This window comes from Trachinotus anak, unplaced genomic scaffold (genome assembly GCF_046630095.1).
Source record: "Trachinotus anak isolate AG129_WGS33_773 ecotype Australia unplaced genomic scaffold, CSIRO_AGI_Tana_v1 ptg000001l, whole genome shotgun sequence".
NCBI lineage: Eukaryota > Metazoa > Chordata > Actinopteri > Carangiformes > Carangidae > Trachinotus > Trachinotus anak.
The window spans coordinates 24,545,655-24,564,562 of NW_027273852.1; the positions used below are offsets into that span (position 1 = coordinate 24,545,655).

The 18,908-nt window shown below is 43.0% G+C and overlaps 1 protein-coding gene across 3 annotated transcripts; it reads right to left on the reverse strand.

Moving 5' to 3' along the window:
• Positions 1 to 24: 24 nt before the first annotated feature.
• On the reverse strand, positions 25 to 14,262 carry crfb1 (cytokine receptor family member b1). Of its 3 annotated transcripts, XM_071485484.1 has the most exons (9): positions 14,111 to 14,230; positions 13,808 to 13,880; positions 13,537 to 13,616; positions 13,269 to 13,389; positions 7,445 to 7,605; positions 6,150 to 6,313; positions 4,593 to 4,749; positions 2,667 to 2,797; positions 25 to 1,972 (listed from the first exon to the last, which is right to left on the reverse strand). In XM_071485484.1, exons 3-9 carry the CDS (start codon positions 13,583 to 13,585, stop codon positions 1,139 to 1,141), a joined length of 1,617 nt encoding a protein of 538 aa, XP_071341585.1. In that variant the 5' UTR covers positions 13,586 to 13,616; positions 13,808 to 13,880; positions 14,111 to 14,230; the 3' UTR covers positions 25 to 1,138. The 3 variants fall into 3 exon arrangements, with proteins under 3 accessions (XP_071341585.1, XP_071341578.1, XP_071341594.1); XM_071485477.1 differs by lacking the exon at positions 13,808 to 13,880 and having other exon boundaries at positions 14,111 to 14,262; XM_071485493.1 differs by lacking the exons at positions 13,808 to 13,880; positions 14,111 to 14,230 and having other exon boundaries at positions 13,269 to 13,451.
• Positions 14,263 to 18,908: the final 4,646 nt, after the last annotated feature.

The following is an 18,908-nucleotide window of genomic DNA, read 5'->3' on the forward strand; positions in this document are numbered from 1 at the left end:
CACATAAGAAATAATAACAACAGCTACATAATAAAACAGACTTTATTTTCCAGATCCAGCGATAAACAGCAAGTTCATGAATGATTTTGTTAGAAGATCGAAAATCTAACTGCGGTAATGTACAAGTTAAACATAGGACAACAAAGCCGCCTGTGGTGACGGTTACATTAAAAATATAAAATATAAAAATAAAATAAAAAAACAAACAGCGTTCTCATACTGGTGTCTAGCAAACAACTCTCACACTTGTGGTTTGCATTTATTTGGTCTTTCAAACTGGCTGTAGATGAAATTCTAACTTGTCCGAAGGTTCATGAAGGCAACATCTGCGGAGACTATTGACAGGAAATCACGTGTCCTAGGAGAAGTACAGGACCCTGTCAGAGCTGAAGGCTTCTCATTGTGTTTGTGACAGGCTGCACTTCGATGAGACGTCAGAAATGTCTTCAGCGCAGGACTAAAACCACTGACATGAAATGTTGACGTCATGACAGCTTTACAACAGCGTCATACAGTCAGCAAGTTCGCATCAGAACTTTTAAAGTTAGACTCCACTCTTCCAGTTCCATAACACAGTTAATATAACTGTATACACAGTTTGAAAAAAATCAGCGTACTTTACAGGACCTTATTAAACATGTTCACCTGCAGGCGTTTCTGCACCTGTGCCCCCATTTGTCACAGAGCAGAGCATCCTGGGACCAGAGTCTACAGCAACATCACTGAAACGTGTCCATTACACATTCAGAGCCAGGTAAGAGCCAGGAGTGGGCTCACTGGCCTATCACAACAAAGTTTAACCATTACCTACCCGACCTGAGTACCCACCACCCACCACCCCCACCCCCTGTCTGTTCTTTGCCTGTTATGACAAGTCAGAATGTCTGCTGTGTGAAAGTCCTGTATAATTACTGCGTTAAATTTGTATTTCATTACATTGACTCTGGACATAACATGAGGTCAGACACATCCAAGCTCTCAGATGAAAGCATTGTTATAAATGAACATGAATGTGACTGGAGGGTGTGTGATGAGTTTGCTGCCTTCAGGACCTGCTGAACAACATACATCATCACCTGACCCTGTAAAGTGCCTTCAGATAATGTGAAATAAACTTAACACACATCAGAGCAACATATCACGTGTGTGCCATATATGTGAAGAGTTTGTCCTCCTCCTCCTCTTCCTCCTCCTCTTCCTCATGTTGTGTGTCACAGGCTCTGATGTAGCCTGTACACCTGCCTTCATACCCAGTCTTACTGAACACTTTGTGTGTGGGTTGTGTTACCTCCACAGTGGTTTGGTCATCAGTTTGTGAGTCTGTATGAGGGACTGTGAACAGCCGAGGCTCCAGATCACCTGGTTTCCAAAAGTCTGTGAGACAGTCTCTTATACTCTGCTCCTCTTCCTCTTCCTCCTCCTCACCTGCACCCAGTGCAGCGAGGGTGACTGAGAACAGGTTGACGTTGCCAGAGCTGTCAAACCCCTGTTCCTTTATCTCCTCCTTTATCTCCTTCTCCTCATCCTCCTCCTTCTCCTCACCTGTGACATATCCCTGGAATCCAGTTTGACCCCCCTCAGGCTTTACAGAAACCTTTTCTTTGGTTTCACCTTCATCAAGACCCCCATGTTGGACCCCACCTTCAAACTGTGCGTCTGGTACCTCCTGCTCAGCTGGCAACCTCTCTAACAAACTCCCACAATCCCCTGGAGCAGTTGGCTCGCTGTGGCCCGACATGTTACCAGAGTGGCAGACCAAACTGTCCCCTGAAGAAAGCTGTGCGTCTCTGTCCATGTAGACATTTATCCCCTCCTCTTCCTCCTCATCCTCATCCTCATCCTCATCCCCAATGACAGGGTGTGGTGCTGTGGGATTGTTCTGGGTCTTGTGTTTGTCCTTCTCCGAGCTAATGCAGACTGGTTCTGGGATGGTCCCCTCAGGTGTCAGGATGTAGCCTTGACTCAGAGCCATCTAAACAAAGAAGGAGGAAGTACAACAGTTAGATGAGGATAATGATGAGACAGTGCGAATTACATATCAAATCTCAGCTAAACCATCCCTCCTAAATACATCTGTTCTACCAACACAGGTACGCCACATAGGCATCAGCACTGTTGCCTCACAGCAACAAGGTTCTGAGTTCAAACTGGCTGGCCGGAGTCTTTCTGTGTTCACTTCAGGTACTCCAGGTTCTGCCGGTACTCCAGGTACGGCAGCTTCTTCAGCCTGAAGACATTGATGAAGTATGGATATTACAGGAACAGTTTGCACTTGTCAGATTGTTGGTCACAAAAATTGTTGCGCAGTTTTAATGAGGACACACACTGGACTGCCTCGTCTTGAAGGCTTTCATGTTGTACAGATAACTATTTTCTCACCTCCTCACACCTGATTTATCACTGTAGGAAGCAGGTGCGTAACTGTCTGTTTAGGAAAGTTAGAAACCTGTCAGATTATCACCAGATTTACACTGAGCTCTCTCTGCCTGCAGTCACACCTGCATTGAAGATGTCCAGGTACAGATCACTAGGTTACGCCTGGTTTAAACAGGTTCTTTGGGAACTACACTAATACCACTAGATAAATTGATTGACTGATAGATTGATAGACTGATAGATGATAGATAGATAGATTTTTAGATAGATAGAAATTTATTGATTCTTACGATTACTGCTGTGGGCAGCGTTGCCTTCAGTTTACAGAGGAATCCAGTGTAGTGGAGGCAAAACACAGAGGTAATCAGGACGCCCATAACTACAATCAGAAGAGCAGCAACTGCACCTAAAACAACAGGGTCTGCAGACACACACACACACACACACACACACACACACACACACACACACAGAGTAATGAATCCTTCAGTCTGGATGTTATAAGTCATATTGCTTCTCTGGACCATGTGACCAACACGTGAGGCTTTATTTCCATTCAGGTACAGGGGGGTGCACTCAGGTTATTCCCTGTGATTGTTACTGTAACTTGGATGTTCCGACCAATTCTCTCTAACTGCAGATGGAGTCAGAAACCTTTAATGATCCACCACATATCCAAGTACACCAGAAACCCTGAGCCATGACATGACCAGAACGACCCTGGCATGCTGCCCACTCACTGGGCTCGGGGCTCTTCACTGCTACACTAAAATTTAAATTTGCACTGGCTGAAACTTGTTACACCAACTTCAGCTGAAGGAAAACAGACCAGATGAATCAGTCTGATCATCACAAATAGTAAGCTCTTATTACAGGGATCTCTGTCTCTGCTGTACAGACGCACGAGACCAGGACGTAGTTATTTATGGTTACATGTCCTTAAGCAGCCGAATAAATGAGGCATTAATAATTAACACATAACAATGATGTCAGAATCTGACAGAAGATTAAAATGATCTCTGACTGAACTGATCACTTAGTTTGACAGTAGTCAACATCAACCACAGAGAGCAGCGTTGACTCAGACTTGAACCCTATTCAGTTGGACCCAAAGCTTCACTCATGACTCTCCAGCCAGGTGATGCTCCCTAGGACAATGTGGTTGCAGAGTAACACGTTTCTGGGATTGATCTGGGATTGTTCTGAGATTGATCTGGGATTGATCTGAGAGTGATCTGGGATTGATCTGAGAGGGATCTGAGAGTAATCCGGAATTGATCTGAGAGTGGTCTGGGATTGATTTGAGATCAATCTGAGATTGATTTGGGATTGATCTGAGAGTGATGCGGGATTGATCTGGGATTGATCTGAGAGTGATCTAGGATTGATCTGAGATTTATCTGGGATTGATCTGAGATTGATTTGGGATTAATCTGGGATTGATCTGGGACTGATTTGGGATTGATATGAGAGATATCCGGGATTGATATGAGAGATATCCAGGATTGATCTCAGACTGATCTGGAATTGGTTTGAGAGTGATCTGGGATTGATCTGAGATTGATCTGGGATTGATCTGGGATTGATCTGAGACTTTCTTTACTCCAGGGATCAGTCCCACATACTGAAGCTCATGACTGTGGTCAATCAACACTGATTCTACACATGAACTGTATGTAACAGTGCAAAACATAGAGTATTAATGAAAGTATAAAACTGCAGAGTTAATCAGAATGATATATAGAATGAGTTCATTGTCAGCAGGGTTTTCAATGCTGCTAAAGATGATAATAACTAGTAAAAGTAATAACTATTCAAGGACCACAGAGGATCCATTAATGGTCACGAGGTCGCAGTGTGCTAACAAGGCAAACAATACATTAAATTCACATTTCATAACACGTTCGGCTGTTAATTCATTATCATGTCAGAACATCGTGCTCTCTGGGTTAGAGAAAGAATAGACGGCTGCTCTCGTCTGGGTTAACTCTGACACTGTCGCTGTGACAGGTGAAAAGATACTGAGCATTTCAAATGCACCATTATCACTGGATGGAACTCAAAAAGGGAAGGAGGGTGAGGGTGGGGGTGGGGGTGTCTTCACTTCACTCTGCTTCACACCATGCCCCTTTAGTCACAAAAATAAAGCCCATGAACTTCAAGTTTCAGGTCAGCATCTTAATAATAACAATCATCAGTTGTGAAGCTATGCTTACCTCTGCGCTCCACACTTCCAGTGAAGGTGCATTTCCAAGGGGTTGGCTTAGTGTTTTGATTCAGACGGATCTTTGTGTGCACCTGTACACAGTACTCCACACCTTCCTGTAAGTTGTTGAGAGTAAAACTCTTGTTTCGTGTTACACTGGACCTCAGCTGAATAAAGAAGGAGAGAAAATGTGATTCAAATCATTTCCATTCATCCGTGTCCGCAGCACTCTGAACTTTACTCTGAACTTGGTTTCACGCCGACCAATCATTTCACCTTTCCCAGCCATCAACGACATGGGATCATAAAAACACTTTTGAAGATATAACTCACTGTAGTAGTAAAGTGAAGTAAAAAATGTGATGCTTACTTTTCCCAGCTTTGACTATTGACCCATTATTATAGACAAAATCATAAAGTCATGTACAGAGCTCTGAGGAACTGCTTAAGTAGTAGTTAAACCTGAACAGGTGAGAGGTGAGTGAGTGGACATCACCTCAGACAGCAGGTTCTCTGAGGTTTCACTGAACCAATGAGAGAGGCTAGGAAGTATCTGGTTAACCTGTTACATCTCAAAGAAGTGTAGAGGTGTTGTATTTAATTCAATACTCATTCACCCACTAAGCACTTTATTAGGAACACCTGTACACCTGCTTATTCATGGAGTTATCCAACCAGCCAATCGTGTGACAGCAGCTTCAGTTAATGAGTAAAACTGTGACTGTGATATGATTGTTGGTCTGAGTGTTTGTGAAGCTGCTTATCTCAACACAACCATCAGTGAGCAGCAGCTCTTTGTGGATGAGAGAGGTCAGAGGTCAGAGGAGAATGGACAGACTGTTTGGAGCTGACAGAAAGGCTCTGGTCACTCAGATAACCACTCTTTACAACTGTGGTGAACAGCAGAGAACACGTCAGGTTCCACTTCCTGTCATCAAGACCAGAAACCTGAGGCTGCAGTAGACACAGGTTCACCAACACTGGACAACTGAAGACCTGGTTTGATGGATCTGGATTTCTACTGAGGCAGCAGATGATAGGGTGAGAGTCTGGATTCATGGACTCAACCTGCCTCACACCTCTCCTCATGGTCTGAATGTCTCAGTCTGTCTGAGTGTTGTTGCTGACTATGTTCATCCATCATGGCCACAGTCCACCATCTTCTAATGGCTACTTCCTGCAGGATAATGCTCCATGTCACAAACTGGTTTCATCAACATGATGACAAGTTCAGCTCAGTCTTGGACCCGGATCCAGTAGACCACCTTTGGGATGTGATAGAACAGGAGACCTGCAGCATGAATGTGATGCAGTCATGTCAACATGGAGCAGAGTCTGAGAGGAAAGTTTAACATCTGGATCCGGGACCTGAAGAACTGAAGAGCTGCCCAGTGTTAGAGAGGTGTTCCTAATAAAGTGATCACTGAGTAAACAGAGGGAGGAGCTACCCAGTGTAAGAGAGGTGTTCCTCATAAAGTACTCGGTTAGTGTAGTCATCGCACACAACACAGTTGAGAATCAGTAGAAGAGAGGGAGGTATAAACTAGGCACTGAGTAGATTTGTTACCTCTGGTTTTCCACTGGTTTTCCTCAATGTGACATTGAAATGAACATCATAGTATTTGTGGATGTCACTGATCCCTGAGCTCTTGTCAGCCTCTGGCAGGGACATGTTGATCTGGATGCAGTTTCCACAACCAGCCACTGAGAGTTCTGGAGGACCTATTTTCGCTTGTCACAAGAAAAAATCACACCCTTTTATAATTTACGCAATTTCTGCTTCATTGGTCATGTCAGTGTGAAAACATCATTTTCAGCATGACTGTCAAAGTGATTGACTGATGTGCTTAACATCAGGTGAAGGAGAACATGTCAACACATCTGTGTGAAATAGTCTCAGCTGCTCAGGTGGTGCCGCATTTTCCCAGGTTTCAGTCCTAGCTGTCCAACATGTTATGCTAATTGTTCCAGATCTCTGTGAGGTTAGCTACCGTAGCTAATCCTGGGGGTAACTTGTTTGCAGTTACTTTTAATAAGAACATGGATGAAGACAGTTAATGAACCAAAGGTCTGAGTGATGTCTGTTGCTAACAGCTCTGTAACTCAGACACAGGGTGAACAGTGTACTGTTTACCATGCTCACCGTCTTTAAGCATGAGCATGTCTACTTGCTAACACCTGTTAATTAGCACTAAACACTTAAGTATAGCTGATGCTGATAGGAATGTCATGTTGTTGGACAAAGTGACATTTTGATCTAATGATGGCACTAGATGAAAAATCACCTAGCATGATTCATCTTCTGGGCACCATGAACATCTGCACAACTTCCATGAGGATCCATCCCACAGTTGTTGGGATATTTCAGACTGGGCCAAAGTGGTGGACCGACTGACAGACGTTGATGTCACTTGGTTCGTTAGTGCTCCATCCTCCTCCTCTGCTGTGGGTTAGTGAGTAGTAGTAAGATGATATTTCAGGTGAGGAGAACAGAGGAGGACGTCTACATCACCACTTCTGTCCCTTCACAGGAGATTTAATAACCATTCACACCTCGCCTCAGGTGACTCCAACAACTCTAATGACAGACAGGCAGGAGCACTAACGAACCAAGTGAACTCAACAGCCATCATAACGGCTCCAGAGAGGTTAAATACCTGGTTGTCCTCATCAGTCAGTCAGAAGTGAAGAAACGTTTTTCATGAAACATGAAATGTCTTCAAGTATCTACAACCAGAGTTGTGTTGCCCTCGATTCAACTTTTCTTGGATAACTATGACCTGGCTGACTAAGAATCCACTCAGACAACATGTCATTTAAGACAACGTGCATGCAACTCAAAAGAAGCTCATGTTGACATACTGTCTTTGTATGGGGAGAAGTTGACCGTGTGGGAATCTGGAGACAAGGTCTGGTTGTAGGACGCCTTCACACTCAGGTAATATAGCTTGTTCTTGTCTAGCTTCAGCTGACGTGATGCTGTCCTTGACTTCAGTACCTGTATCCGATTTGTCCCCTGCACCCTGCACGATGAGAAACAGAGTTCAAATGTGTTATTTTATTCTTGTTGTCAGATTCTTGTTGCTCATGTTCAAAAAGCGTGATGGCATGTACAAACTACCCATGCAAAGAAAAGAGAGGGTAATGGTGAATGTGAGCTCCTGAGGACAGGCAGGCTGAGAAATACTAAATCAATCTAAGAGAAGCACTGGAATGAAGAAGCTGGTCATTGTGAACAGTGGTAATGAGCCATTATAAAACCAGACGTGTCGAATCAAACTCTCCTCAGAGTAAGGAACCACTAAACACAACCATTTGAAATCGTTGTATAATGCTACCAGATATGTAAGTGTAAGATCAACTGGACAACAAGACTGAGCAATCAATAAACTTGTTCAACTCTGAACAAAGTGAACAAAACCAAAATCACCAATCAACACTTATATCAGTTTGTCTGCTTGGTCTTTTGCACCCACATTTAAGGACTTTGTTACCAAACAAAAAGGTGTCATTTCACACATTAAAGCTGGAGGGTGGGACTTTTACATAAAAATGAATATCCATCACATCTGAGTAAAATCATTTCACTCAGTGCTGATTAAGCCGCTCATCTCCAGGTAAATCTCTCTGTATTCTGCAGTACACTGGAGTTTTAAATCTCCTGGCGACTCTCCTGCACTGCGCACTGGTAATGATATGTTTTACGTCAACCAGCAAGTTTCCCAGAGCTTAAGAGCTCAGGCAATTCAACCATAGCAACAGAGACGGAGCTGCTACAGCAGCCAGGAGTACGGAGGAGTCTATGGCAGAAAAACTTAAGAAGCATCCAAGACATCCAAGTTTCTGATGCTCCATTTCTCTAAATCTCTAAATAAAAACTTGGTGTTCAGAGGAAGAATTACTATGTGAAAAAGGAAGCAATTAATGGCAAGGACAAACACCACAGTCATGTGTGCTCAAGTTTCATTAGAGAGGGCTGAAACTTGGTTGTGATTGGATGACAGGGACACAGAGAGGGCTGGTTAAGAGACTGATGTATCCAGTAAAAACTTGATGGTCCAACTGATGCATCAGCATCCCAGGATTTGTCCCAGTGGCCAGTCTGACTGTGACAAACACAGATTACTCCTGTTGTGGCTTTCCCTTAGCAAAGAGCCTGAAGGTAGAGAAGGGACTGGACACAGATGTCTCCTTACTGCTCTTGGACAGGTTGGCATTTGTAAAATGTTTACTCTTAACTTTAACTTTAACATAACTACTCTATTTCAGTGTCTTCACAGCTCCATCAGTGTCTTCACAGCTCCATCTATGTCTTTATGGCTCCTTCAGTGTCTTTACCAGCTCCATAAGTGTCAGTGTCCAGCAGGTACCAGTGGATCAGTCCAAGGCTGAATCTCTCTCCCAGTCCGGCCGTGGCTCCAGCCCAGGTGTGTCTTTACTGAGATGGAGAACCCTAAGAATTGCTAAAGGCTCCAGCTTGACTCAGAACTGGTTGTCTTCTCCTCCATGTGTCAGTAACTTGATGCTACATAACATTAATGTCTGTTCTCATTAGTGAGGCTACAGTTGCATGATAATGCTGGCTAACCTGCTGTTACCACAGTTATGAATGTACTCAGTAAATGTTGCTGTTGCTAGCTGGCTAACTGTTCACATTACTGTGGAGCATATCACAGCAATGCTAGCGTTAGCTAATGGTTGTGGTGAGATTGTTTTTGTTGGCTCTTGCATCCACAGAGTAACTTTATTCAGTTGAGCTTCTTGTTGTGTTTAGTGACACTTTCACCTGTGACACTTGTGAAGTAAAGGGGAGGGGTGGTGGTGTCCAACGAAACGTTTGTTTGTTTTGGCCTGGGATGCTGGTGGTCTAGTGGCAGTGATGATTGTCTACAGAAACATTATAAATATTTGTGCATACAAGTAAAGCTACTTAATGACACAAAGGACACCAACAGACTGAACAAACTCATCAAAAAGGCAGAGTCTGTTGTTGGCTCTAAACTTGTCACCCTGGAGGAGGTGGTGGAGGAAAGGATGCTGGCAAAACAAGATGACTTGTCACACTTTGCACTCTGAATTTTCATCACAACACTCCACTCCAAATACTAACCGTATTGATATTATATATCATATTCATACAATATTTGTATCCATCTTTTTGCACTTTCCATTTACATATGCATATACATAGTATACTATTATTTATATCTGCCATTCTGTATTTTTATTTCTTTCTGTCTACCTCTGTATTTTATTCTATTGTATATTTTGTATTATAATACACCGGACAGCTGTAACAAACTAATTTCCCTTCGGGGATGAATAAAGTCATCTATCTATCTATAACTATACAGCAGGAGGTTCTGGTGTAGGCCAACATGAAATAAAAGTACCTGACGTTCTAAGGGAACACAAATGTTTGAGATAACATTAATTACCGCTTTCCAAACCTCCTGTATTATATGTGTTGAGGGTGTATGTAAATACTGTTAATTCACATATGTTCATATAGCAAACATAACTGAGTCTGACCGAAAATTACAGTAGTAAATTGTAAACTGTATAAGATGCACGCAGTAGCATTACACTAGGAACACCATCCTAACAGTGGTGCCGCCCTTGACTCTCAAACAGTCTCCGGTTGTGAGTCCACACAACATTTCTTCATTGTCAATATTTTCAGTGAGGAACATTTGTGGCCTCTTGGAGAAAAGGTGCTGTAACCAAGACAATGAAGGAGAATCTTGTTCTGGCTGTTTCTGTTTATGATGTAGAAACTACCACAACAGAGACAGAGAAACCCAGTTGTGGGAGCAGATGGATCAGACATGACTGTATCTGCCTGGTCGTGTCACACACAGCAACCTAATCCCAGAACGTAGATTCCTCCATCACCAAAATTAACTTCCTTCTGACTGTGGCTAGCAGTAGTGCTGTATTGACAGTGTTTGCTAGAAGTCTGATGATGCTGACTGAAACCTGTGACATGGTTTACAGATGTGTAACATCTCCTCACAGCCTCTGGATTCAGTGGCTTTTAACACTTTTGTAGACCTGCACCTACTTCCGCGAGAGCAAGGAACTGATTCCTCACTGCTGTCTTATGAAAATCAGCTGGTGAATTATCCTACAGGCTGAAGGCTGGGTCTGACACGCCTGTTTATATGGGTCCAGACTGAATATCCTCAGTGTCAGTTAGGTTAATATCTCAAACATGAAGCCCTGTTTCGTCAATATTTCCTATCACGGAATAGAAAACTATTTAAATAAACCACTGCAGAAACAGTGTAGATGAGGGAAATAAAGCTGCCAGTGAAGGCCACACACAGGTGGAGATGTGAACACATTTCTCAAACATTCACCATAAAAATCTTTACGGTGATAATCTGTCAATGTTGTATTGTAGGAGCATGAAACTACAGCTTTGACAGCAGATCACACACGTAGTCTCATTTGAAACAGCAGGGCCTGTAGTTTTCATCACGTGACTCAAACAGGAGGAAATAGAGACTTGGGGACTATTTTCAGCAGTGGATTAATCCACATCTGCTTTCACTTGGCGCAGCGTTGAGACATACCAGACTTACATGTTCACACATCACTCTGCATATGGAACATGTTCATATTATTACGATTAATTCAGACAGTGAAGATATGACACTTGTGAAAAATCCAGTCATAAAATCAGTCATGTGAACTCTGTTAATTGAAATGTGAACCTTCACAATGATTAAACAAAAGACTCAGTCATGTGGAACTGAAAGACAAAGATGAGCATCTGAACCACTGGTTCCTTTAAAATCAGACGGTCCCTCTGTGGTCACAGCTGCATCGAACACACTGGATGGAAACAAACAGTCACAGCAGAGAGAGAGAGAGAGAGAGAGAGAGAAAGAACACCTCACAGTCAGATCCTCCATCAGACAGACTCTCAGGTCAACCACAGATTATCACACAGACCCTGATCTGACTGAGAATGGGACCAAACTAAAGGTTGCAGTCGGTCCTGGGGTTCAGAGAGGCTGATAAGAACTCACGCTGAATTCACGCTGAGGTAAATCACACTCAATACTCTAACATGTTTGTTTATACATGAAAATATCCATAAGTATAAACTTTAAGTGTGTAACTGCACAGACTGATGTCCAGCAGACAGTGACACCAAGGACAACAAGGTCAAGATGATTCACTCGAATCAGTCTGCAGATTTCATACATTACTACATGACACGACATCCAGGGGGACACACAACACAACACAACACGAAAGAACACAACTAACACAACAAACAGAACATATACAACATACACAACAAACACAACACAGCCGGCCTCACTGCTCAAACCTGGTCATTTCCAAATACAGTGTCACCATACATGATGACATCATGTCATGGTGCGCACAACACAACACAACCGTAGACACACAGTACACATCTGAAGCTGTGGTAACATCTGGACCAGATTTTTGTGACACTGAACCAAATGTTTGTCACACAAAACCAGATGTTTTGTAGGGCTTCATTAGAAACTGAGTGGAAGAGAGCTGGCGCTTAACAAACTACCTGGCAGGTGATTGGATGAACCATCCGTCTGTCACATGATGCGGTCTCAGAGCACAGACAAAAACTGCTTTAGTATTAAAATTAAGACAGTAGCTCCTCCCTCAGAGGACACTGATTGGTCAGAGCGGTGGTTCTGACACACAACAAAAAACAGGAAGCTGGTTCTCTTTGTACTTTTTCTACAGTCAACGTGACTCTCTGAACTGATTCCACAACAGCTTCTTAAGTTTAACACAGGGGGTTGAACTTCTGTAAACTGCAAAGGGAAAATTTATTTAATTAATTAACTTTGAAAAAAGAAGAGTACTATGGAGGTTCCCAGCTGCTGTTTTCAGGCCTTGAACCACAAAGTTATCATTTTATAACTTAACATCTGTACATTATGTAGGCTTATTTTCATCATTGATGTTTTGTTTAATCTTTTTTTTTTTTTTTTACCTTTTTTTATCTTGAGGACTGAGGAGTGAGTTCATTAGCATACTGTGATGGTAAATGTCTTATTGTCATCTGGGAGTGCTTAGCCAGAGTAACTCTTTCTGAAAATGACAATACAGACATGGTTTAATAAAAAAATATTTTCTAATGTTAAATGTCAAAACACAAGAAAACGTACAAGAATAAAGGTGTCTCAGCCTTGCTCTGACCTTAGTTTTTTCTCCCAGTGTTTCCTGTGTCTGTTTTACCCTGTGTCCCCCCCACTTCCCTGTGTGTGTTTGTATGTAATGTGTGTGTGTTCTCTCTCCCAACAGGGGTGTGGCGCAGCACTGATTCCCTGACACAACCACAACCACAACAATCCACAACCAGCCACGCCACTCACCTGTAGCCTCCTATCTGGTCATCTGCTGGACCCCCCCCTCGCATTCCCATAGATTCTCGTACATCATTACCCTCTTTGGCTTTGTCACCAATAAGTCTTTTATTTTACAAGCCAGCTGTGTCTCAATCTGAATCTGGTCTGGGTCTAAAACTGAGTTTACACCCAAATGTAACAAAAGAAAGTAAAAACCATCAGTCTCGAACTGGTTAAACTGCTTGGAAGAGGGGACAGAGAGGAAATGGCAACAGGCTGTTTGTAGTAGGAAGTGAGACAGCCAACAAGATGGTGGGGAGGGAAAGTACCTCCTGGAGATCCTGTACTCTGCTCCTTGTGGGGTCCCAGGTGCAGGGTCCCAACGCAGGACATGGTGGAAGTTCACAGAGTCGACAGACACGTTGACGGGGGCAGGAAGGGAACTGAGTACTGTGAGAGCAGCAAGATCACAGGTCATGTGTCTGACTCAGTGCAAAGGTACAAAGACACACCTGGCAGGTCATGACATGGCAGCAGTGAGAGGCAGGTATGTTCAGGAGATCGGTATCTGAACTATTCAACAACTGGGCTACTCACCAGAGTCAAGCAGCGACATCAGAACGAGACCCAGAGGGAAACAGTTCATCCTGTGGCAGTGACACAGCTCCAGGTTCAGTCTGCAAACAAAGAGCAGTGTTCCTGAAAATGTACTGTCTTTATCATTATTACTTTGATCATTATTATTATCATTATTATTATTATTATATATCATCATTAGTATTAGTATTATTATGTTGGTGGAAATAGGTGTAATTTTATCATATTATTATAATATAATTTTAATTCGGTTGCAATTATGTTTTCTCACCTTTTAAAACAGACGTTGTTATAACAACTTTTCAGCTGAAAACTGACCCAAGATCAGTTTCCTCTTGTTGATTCTGACATTAATTTAAACGGGAAATTCAAACAAGGAGTTTTACATTTAAACGTGTTAAATTCCGACATGATGTCTCTCTCTCTCCCTCTCTCTCTCCCTCTCTCCCTCTCTCTCTGTGAACCTGTACACTTTCTACCTCTGACTGATCGTTTGTGACTTTCTAACTCAGACGCTGAGATTTTATCTGAAACTAACGTCCTTCATCATAATGTCAACAGTTCACGGACTCACCGACTCTCACCGACCCTCACAGCCTGCTACAGTCGCTTCAGTGTCCGCGAAACAAAACCTAAAACCTCGCTCAGTGGCTCGGAGTTAGAAACGAATCCTGGAGCTGTCAACAGTCTGGTTAACAACTGTGACGTCAGCACACCGCTACTTCCTGTGTCACCTTCAAAGTAAAATTCCTGCTGTCGAAGAAATTTTAATAAGGAGTAAAATTACAGGACATGCGTAGTTATGCGTAGTTATCTCAGATACGAGTACACTCATCACATACAGTCTCTGTGATTCAATAGCTTTTCTGATGGACCAGTTTTAGTGATTGTTCTTTTCTGTAATTAGTTCCCGTTCATGTTTGTGTGGACAAGAGGAGACCTGAGACTAGGACTGAACGATTTGCATTAAAAAAAAGAATCATACCGTGATTATATTGGTAGATATTGCGATATGGAATGATAATTTTTACATTTCATCTTCACTTGAAAAAATATTTTTGTTGGGTCTTGTACCAAACGAACATGTTTTTTTTATTCCTGGAGAATATAATTTGTAGACCGGATATGATTTGTTGACCTCCTCCCTGGAGGAGGCAGATTTCAGAGGAAGACTCACTCATATCCCTGCAGAGGTCACTCAGGTATTCAACAAGTGGCAAGGTGCCAGGTGTGGATGAAATTCACCCTGAGACACTGTTGGGACGTTGTTGGGCTGTCATGGCTGATATGTTGTCATTGTCGCATGGGCACTGGGGACAGTACCTGTGGAGTGACAGACCAGGGTGGTGGTTCCATTTTTAAAGGGTGTGGTCCAATTATCAGGTTATCATTGTTCAGTCTCCTCAGGAAAGTCTACTCCAGGGTGCTGGAAAGGAGGTTCTGACCGACTGTCGTACCTCAGATCCAGGAGGACCAATGTGGATTCTGTCCTGGCTGTAGAACAGTGGACCAGGCCTTTACCCTTGCATGAGTACTGAGGGGGGTCATAGAAGTTTGACCAGGCAGTCTATATGTGTCTTGTGGACTAGGCTTATGACCGTGCCCCCAGGGGGGGGCTCTGTAAGGGTTAGGCAGGGCCAGCCTGGGACCAAAAATTGGCCGTGGCATTTTGGTCCAGACCGGCCGAGCACATACAATCACACGCACCGCCCAGGGGCGGACTGGCCATCTGTGTGATCTGGAGAATCACAGAACAGCCGGTACTTCAGGACGGCCGCCGGCCGACCACACACCATGCAGTCATCACCTGTTTTTTACCCCCTGCTAATCTACTGTTTCACACTCCAGTACGGTAGGTGGCATCAGTGCACCTTTCAGTTGGATGCCAGCGGCCTGGCCGTGCCCGCATGCAGTTACAGAGCCCAAAGGGGAAGGTGTTCAAAGATGTGACTGGGCTGGCCCAGTGTCAATACTCAAAAAAAGAACCAATCAACAGCTGATTTACTTGTTTCATGGACCTGTGCTGACTTTCTTTGATGAATACATAACACTGGAACAGAGACTAAGGGGGAAGGTGTTTGAATATGTGATTGGGCCCGTCTGAGCCTAGTGGGCCGCCGATCTACGAGTTTTATGGCAGGCAAATAAAACAGGATGTATCGGCCAAAAAAGCACGTTGGCCCAGCGGGAAAGTGCCCGGTCTGCCAGATTACCAGTCCATTCCTGGGGTCAGGGTTAGGGTTAACCCATGATACAGGAGAATGGGGTACCGGGACCACTGTTACAACCCATTTGGTCCCTGCATAACCAAAGTGAGAGCTGAGTATTGGTCCCTGCCAGGGTTGTCCCAGGGTTGACAGGATGTCAAGGTGCAGCCGATGAGAGGAATGTGTCTGGTTTGGGAACCTCAGATTTATGTCTTTGCTTTTTGCAGATGATGTGGTTCTGTTGGCTTCAACAGAACGTGACCTCCAGTGCTCACTGGGACAGTTTGCGGCTAAATGGGAAGTGGCTGGGATGAGAGTCAGTGCCTTCAAGTCTGAGACCATGGTTCTCAGTTGGAAAATGGTGGACTGCTCCCTGTCAGTTGGGATGGAGTTTCTGCCTCAAGTGAAGGAGCTCAAGTATCTCCGGGTCTTGTTCCTGAGTGTAAGATGGAACATAAGATCCAGAAAAGTTATTAGAAGTTATTACAGTCTGATAATAAGTAACACAAATACTAGAAACAGCATCAGCATGTTGCTCTAACACTTCAGACACAATCTATGAGGTTAGTTAATGTTACAGATGGAATATCAATATCACTTTGGAAACTGTTAGCCACAGAAAATGTCAGTGTTGAATTGCAGATATATTTATATGTTATTTTACAAGAGCTCAGTCAGTCCACCACTGTGCTGTCAACACATTCATTCCAAATTGTCTAAGATTAATTAATTATGGCACTAAAGAAAGTCATCATGAATTTACTGCTTCATTTCCTTGTATTTAGCCTAATAGCTAGCTGCATAAACAGTGTTGGTGATCTTCCTTTAACAGGGCAGTTCAGTTGGTGATTGATTGTTGTTAAACAAACTCCACACCTCCTACCTCCACCTGTGTGTGATGGGTACACACACGCTTACATGTGTCGTGTTCACACTGACAGCACTGGTACTGCAGCACTGCTCTCTACATTGAGTTTGCCCATAATGATGACCAACAATAACAGAGTGTTATATTTCATGTGATATCCTGAAGTGTTCAACATGCCATCATAAACTACCTTACAGTGAAAGAAACTCTCTTTTAAAAAGTGAGTGTGTGAATTCTGCCAAAGACAACTTTCTATTTAAATCCTCTAGTTTTATGATGAATACGTATTTTGATATTCAAATTGCTTTGAGGCATATCCACACACTATTAGTGCATCCAGTGGTTTTATTCTGGACTTTTCACTTGTGGATTGATCATTCCTGTGTAAAAGTGTAAAAGTGTAAAAGTGTAAAAGGGATGCATTTTCAGCCCGTTTACACTTTGCTGTGGGAGATGGCTCTAAACTTCCCAGGTTGGTCACTGTATTAACAAAGTGTTTAATGACGAACAATAAATGACACAGTTACAGGTTCTAAATTGTTGATTTAATTTGAATTATATGGTTTATGAATTCAGTTTCTTCTTCTTGTACTTTTACTGCAGAACCTGTTCAACTTTAAATATGATGCTCACATTAAAAATATCCAACAGTACATTAAATAGTTAACCAGAGCTCTACCTGCTCCAGCTTTAGCGTCACAGTGCTGTTAGCTTAATGCATCAGTAATAATACTCTGATCATATGATATAATAATAATAGTATAATGTTTGACAATTATACTTTAGTGCTGAGTAAATGTAGGATGTGAGACTTGAACAGATCATTTAGACGAAGTGGACTTATGTCTCACCGGCTTCAACACAGTGTCACTCTGTCTACACCGTTCACTTCCTGTGAGTGATGTCACTGACTGCTCTGACTGCACAGTGGCAGACAGGCCACTGGGGGGCAGTCTGCAGACAGCTGTCCTGCAGGGACATTACGTAAGACTCAGTGCTGCTGAGAAATCAGGTCCAGGGCCAAGTCTGCTGAGACAGACACAGATACAGGTCCCTGTGGTCTCTATGAGGAATCTACTAAACTGTGGCTCAGTCAGTTTTACTGAATCAGTTCACAGTTGTTTTACAATCAAAAACATATCAGAAAACACCATGAACCACAGATCTGAACATGTCTCATCACTGACTTCTCCTCACACACTGATGGGTTTTATCAGCGGTATCCACCGGTGAGTGTGGCTGATACCTGACCTTGTCACCATGTGTCCAGGCTGAGCTGCTGGTCCCTTTACTGTTGTTTAAGTGGCATCAAGTCCAACAGGTGGTCGTGTGGTGGGGGTCAGTCTGTGTCTCCTCACAGCCTCACAGCTGGATCTGCAGGTAGACCACAGTGTACCAACTCACAGAGTGGGTTTTTGATTCACACATCATGTTTAGCTCACAGACTGCCTATAAACCTCGGTATGAAAAGTGTAGCCAATGCTGAAGAGCTTTAAAGCTGCATCTGTCTAATGACTCCACTGGTTGTAAAAAGAAGTCTGATTGTATTGAAGTCTATGCGAAAATGTCTGTACTTCTCACTTGATTTATTACCTCAGTAAATGTTTTCCTAATGAGTTTATGGTCTAAGTCTGTAGTTTCAAGTCTTCTTCAACACAAAATGATGTTCATTCTTTAATTTATGGTCCATTTAGAGGAAAATAGACCATAAAGCAGGGGATGCATTAGGACAGGGATACTGTGTGATTGACAGATTGTACCTGACGATCAGGATAGAGTGCAGAGCAGGTCAGATCCACCCCTCACTCCTTCTCAGCTCCGCCTTCTCCTCCAAATAGGATTCTTTCTGGTTTCAAAAAACCAAGATGGCGACAGACAAATTACAAACCAAAGGCTTCACAAACCAGTGGGTTTCAATTTCAATTTCAATTTTCAATTTTATTTGTATAGCGCCAAATCATAATATACATTATCTCAAGGCACTTTACAGGGTAAGGTCAAGACCTTACTTTGTTACAGACACTTGGTCCAGTATTAAAGTGGCTGTGGATAGAAGTTCACAGATGAAACGTGACATCATCCTCAGTGACAGCTGCTCTCATCAGGTAACTCATACACAGTAACTGAAGTACTTCAAGAGTATTTGCTTTTTATTTTCTACTTAATTCTTTGACTCCACTGCAGCTAGGAGGGAAACACTGAACCTTTACTGACGGAGACGAGCTGCTGAGCAGGAAATGCTGTAGTCATTAAACTCAGAGCAGCTGCTGAGGTGAGTGGAAAACAGACTCAACTAC

Excerpts from the sequence above, each read along its gene's own strand:
- crfb1 (XM_071485477.1), bottom strand. The coding sequence starts at position 13,585 with ATGAACTGTTTCCCTCTGGGTCTCGTTCTGATGTCGCTGCTTGACTCT. Across the intron at positions 6,314-7,444 it reads CTTCTCCCCATACAAAGACA|CGAAAATAGGTCCTCCAGAA; the intron begins GTATGTCAACAT and ends TCTTGTGACAAG. Across the intron at positions 4,750-6,149 it reads AAACCAGTGGAAAACCAGAG|CTGAGGTCCAGTGTAACACG; the intron begins GTAACAAATCTA and ends TTCTTTATTCAG.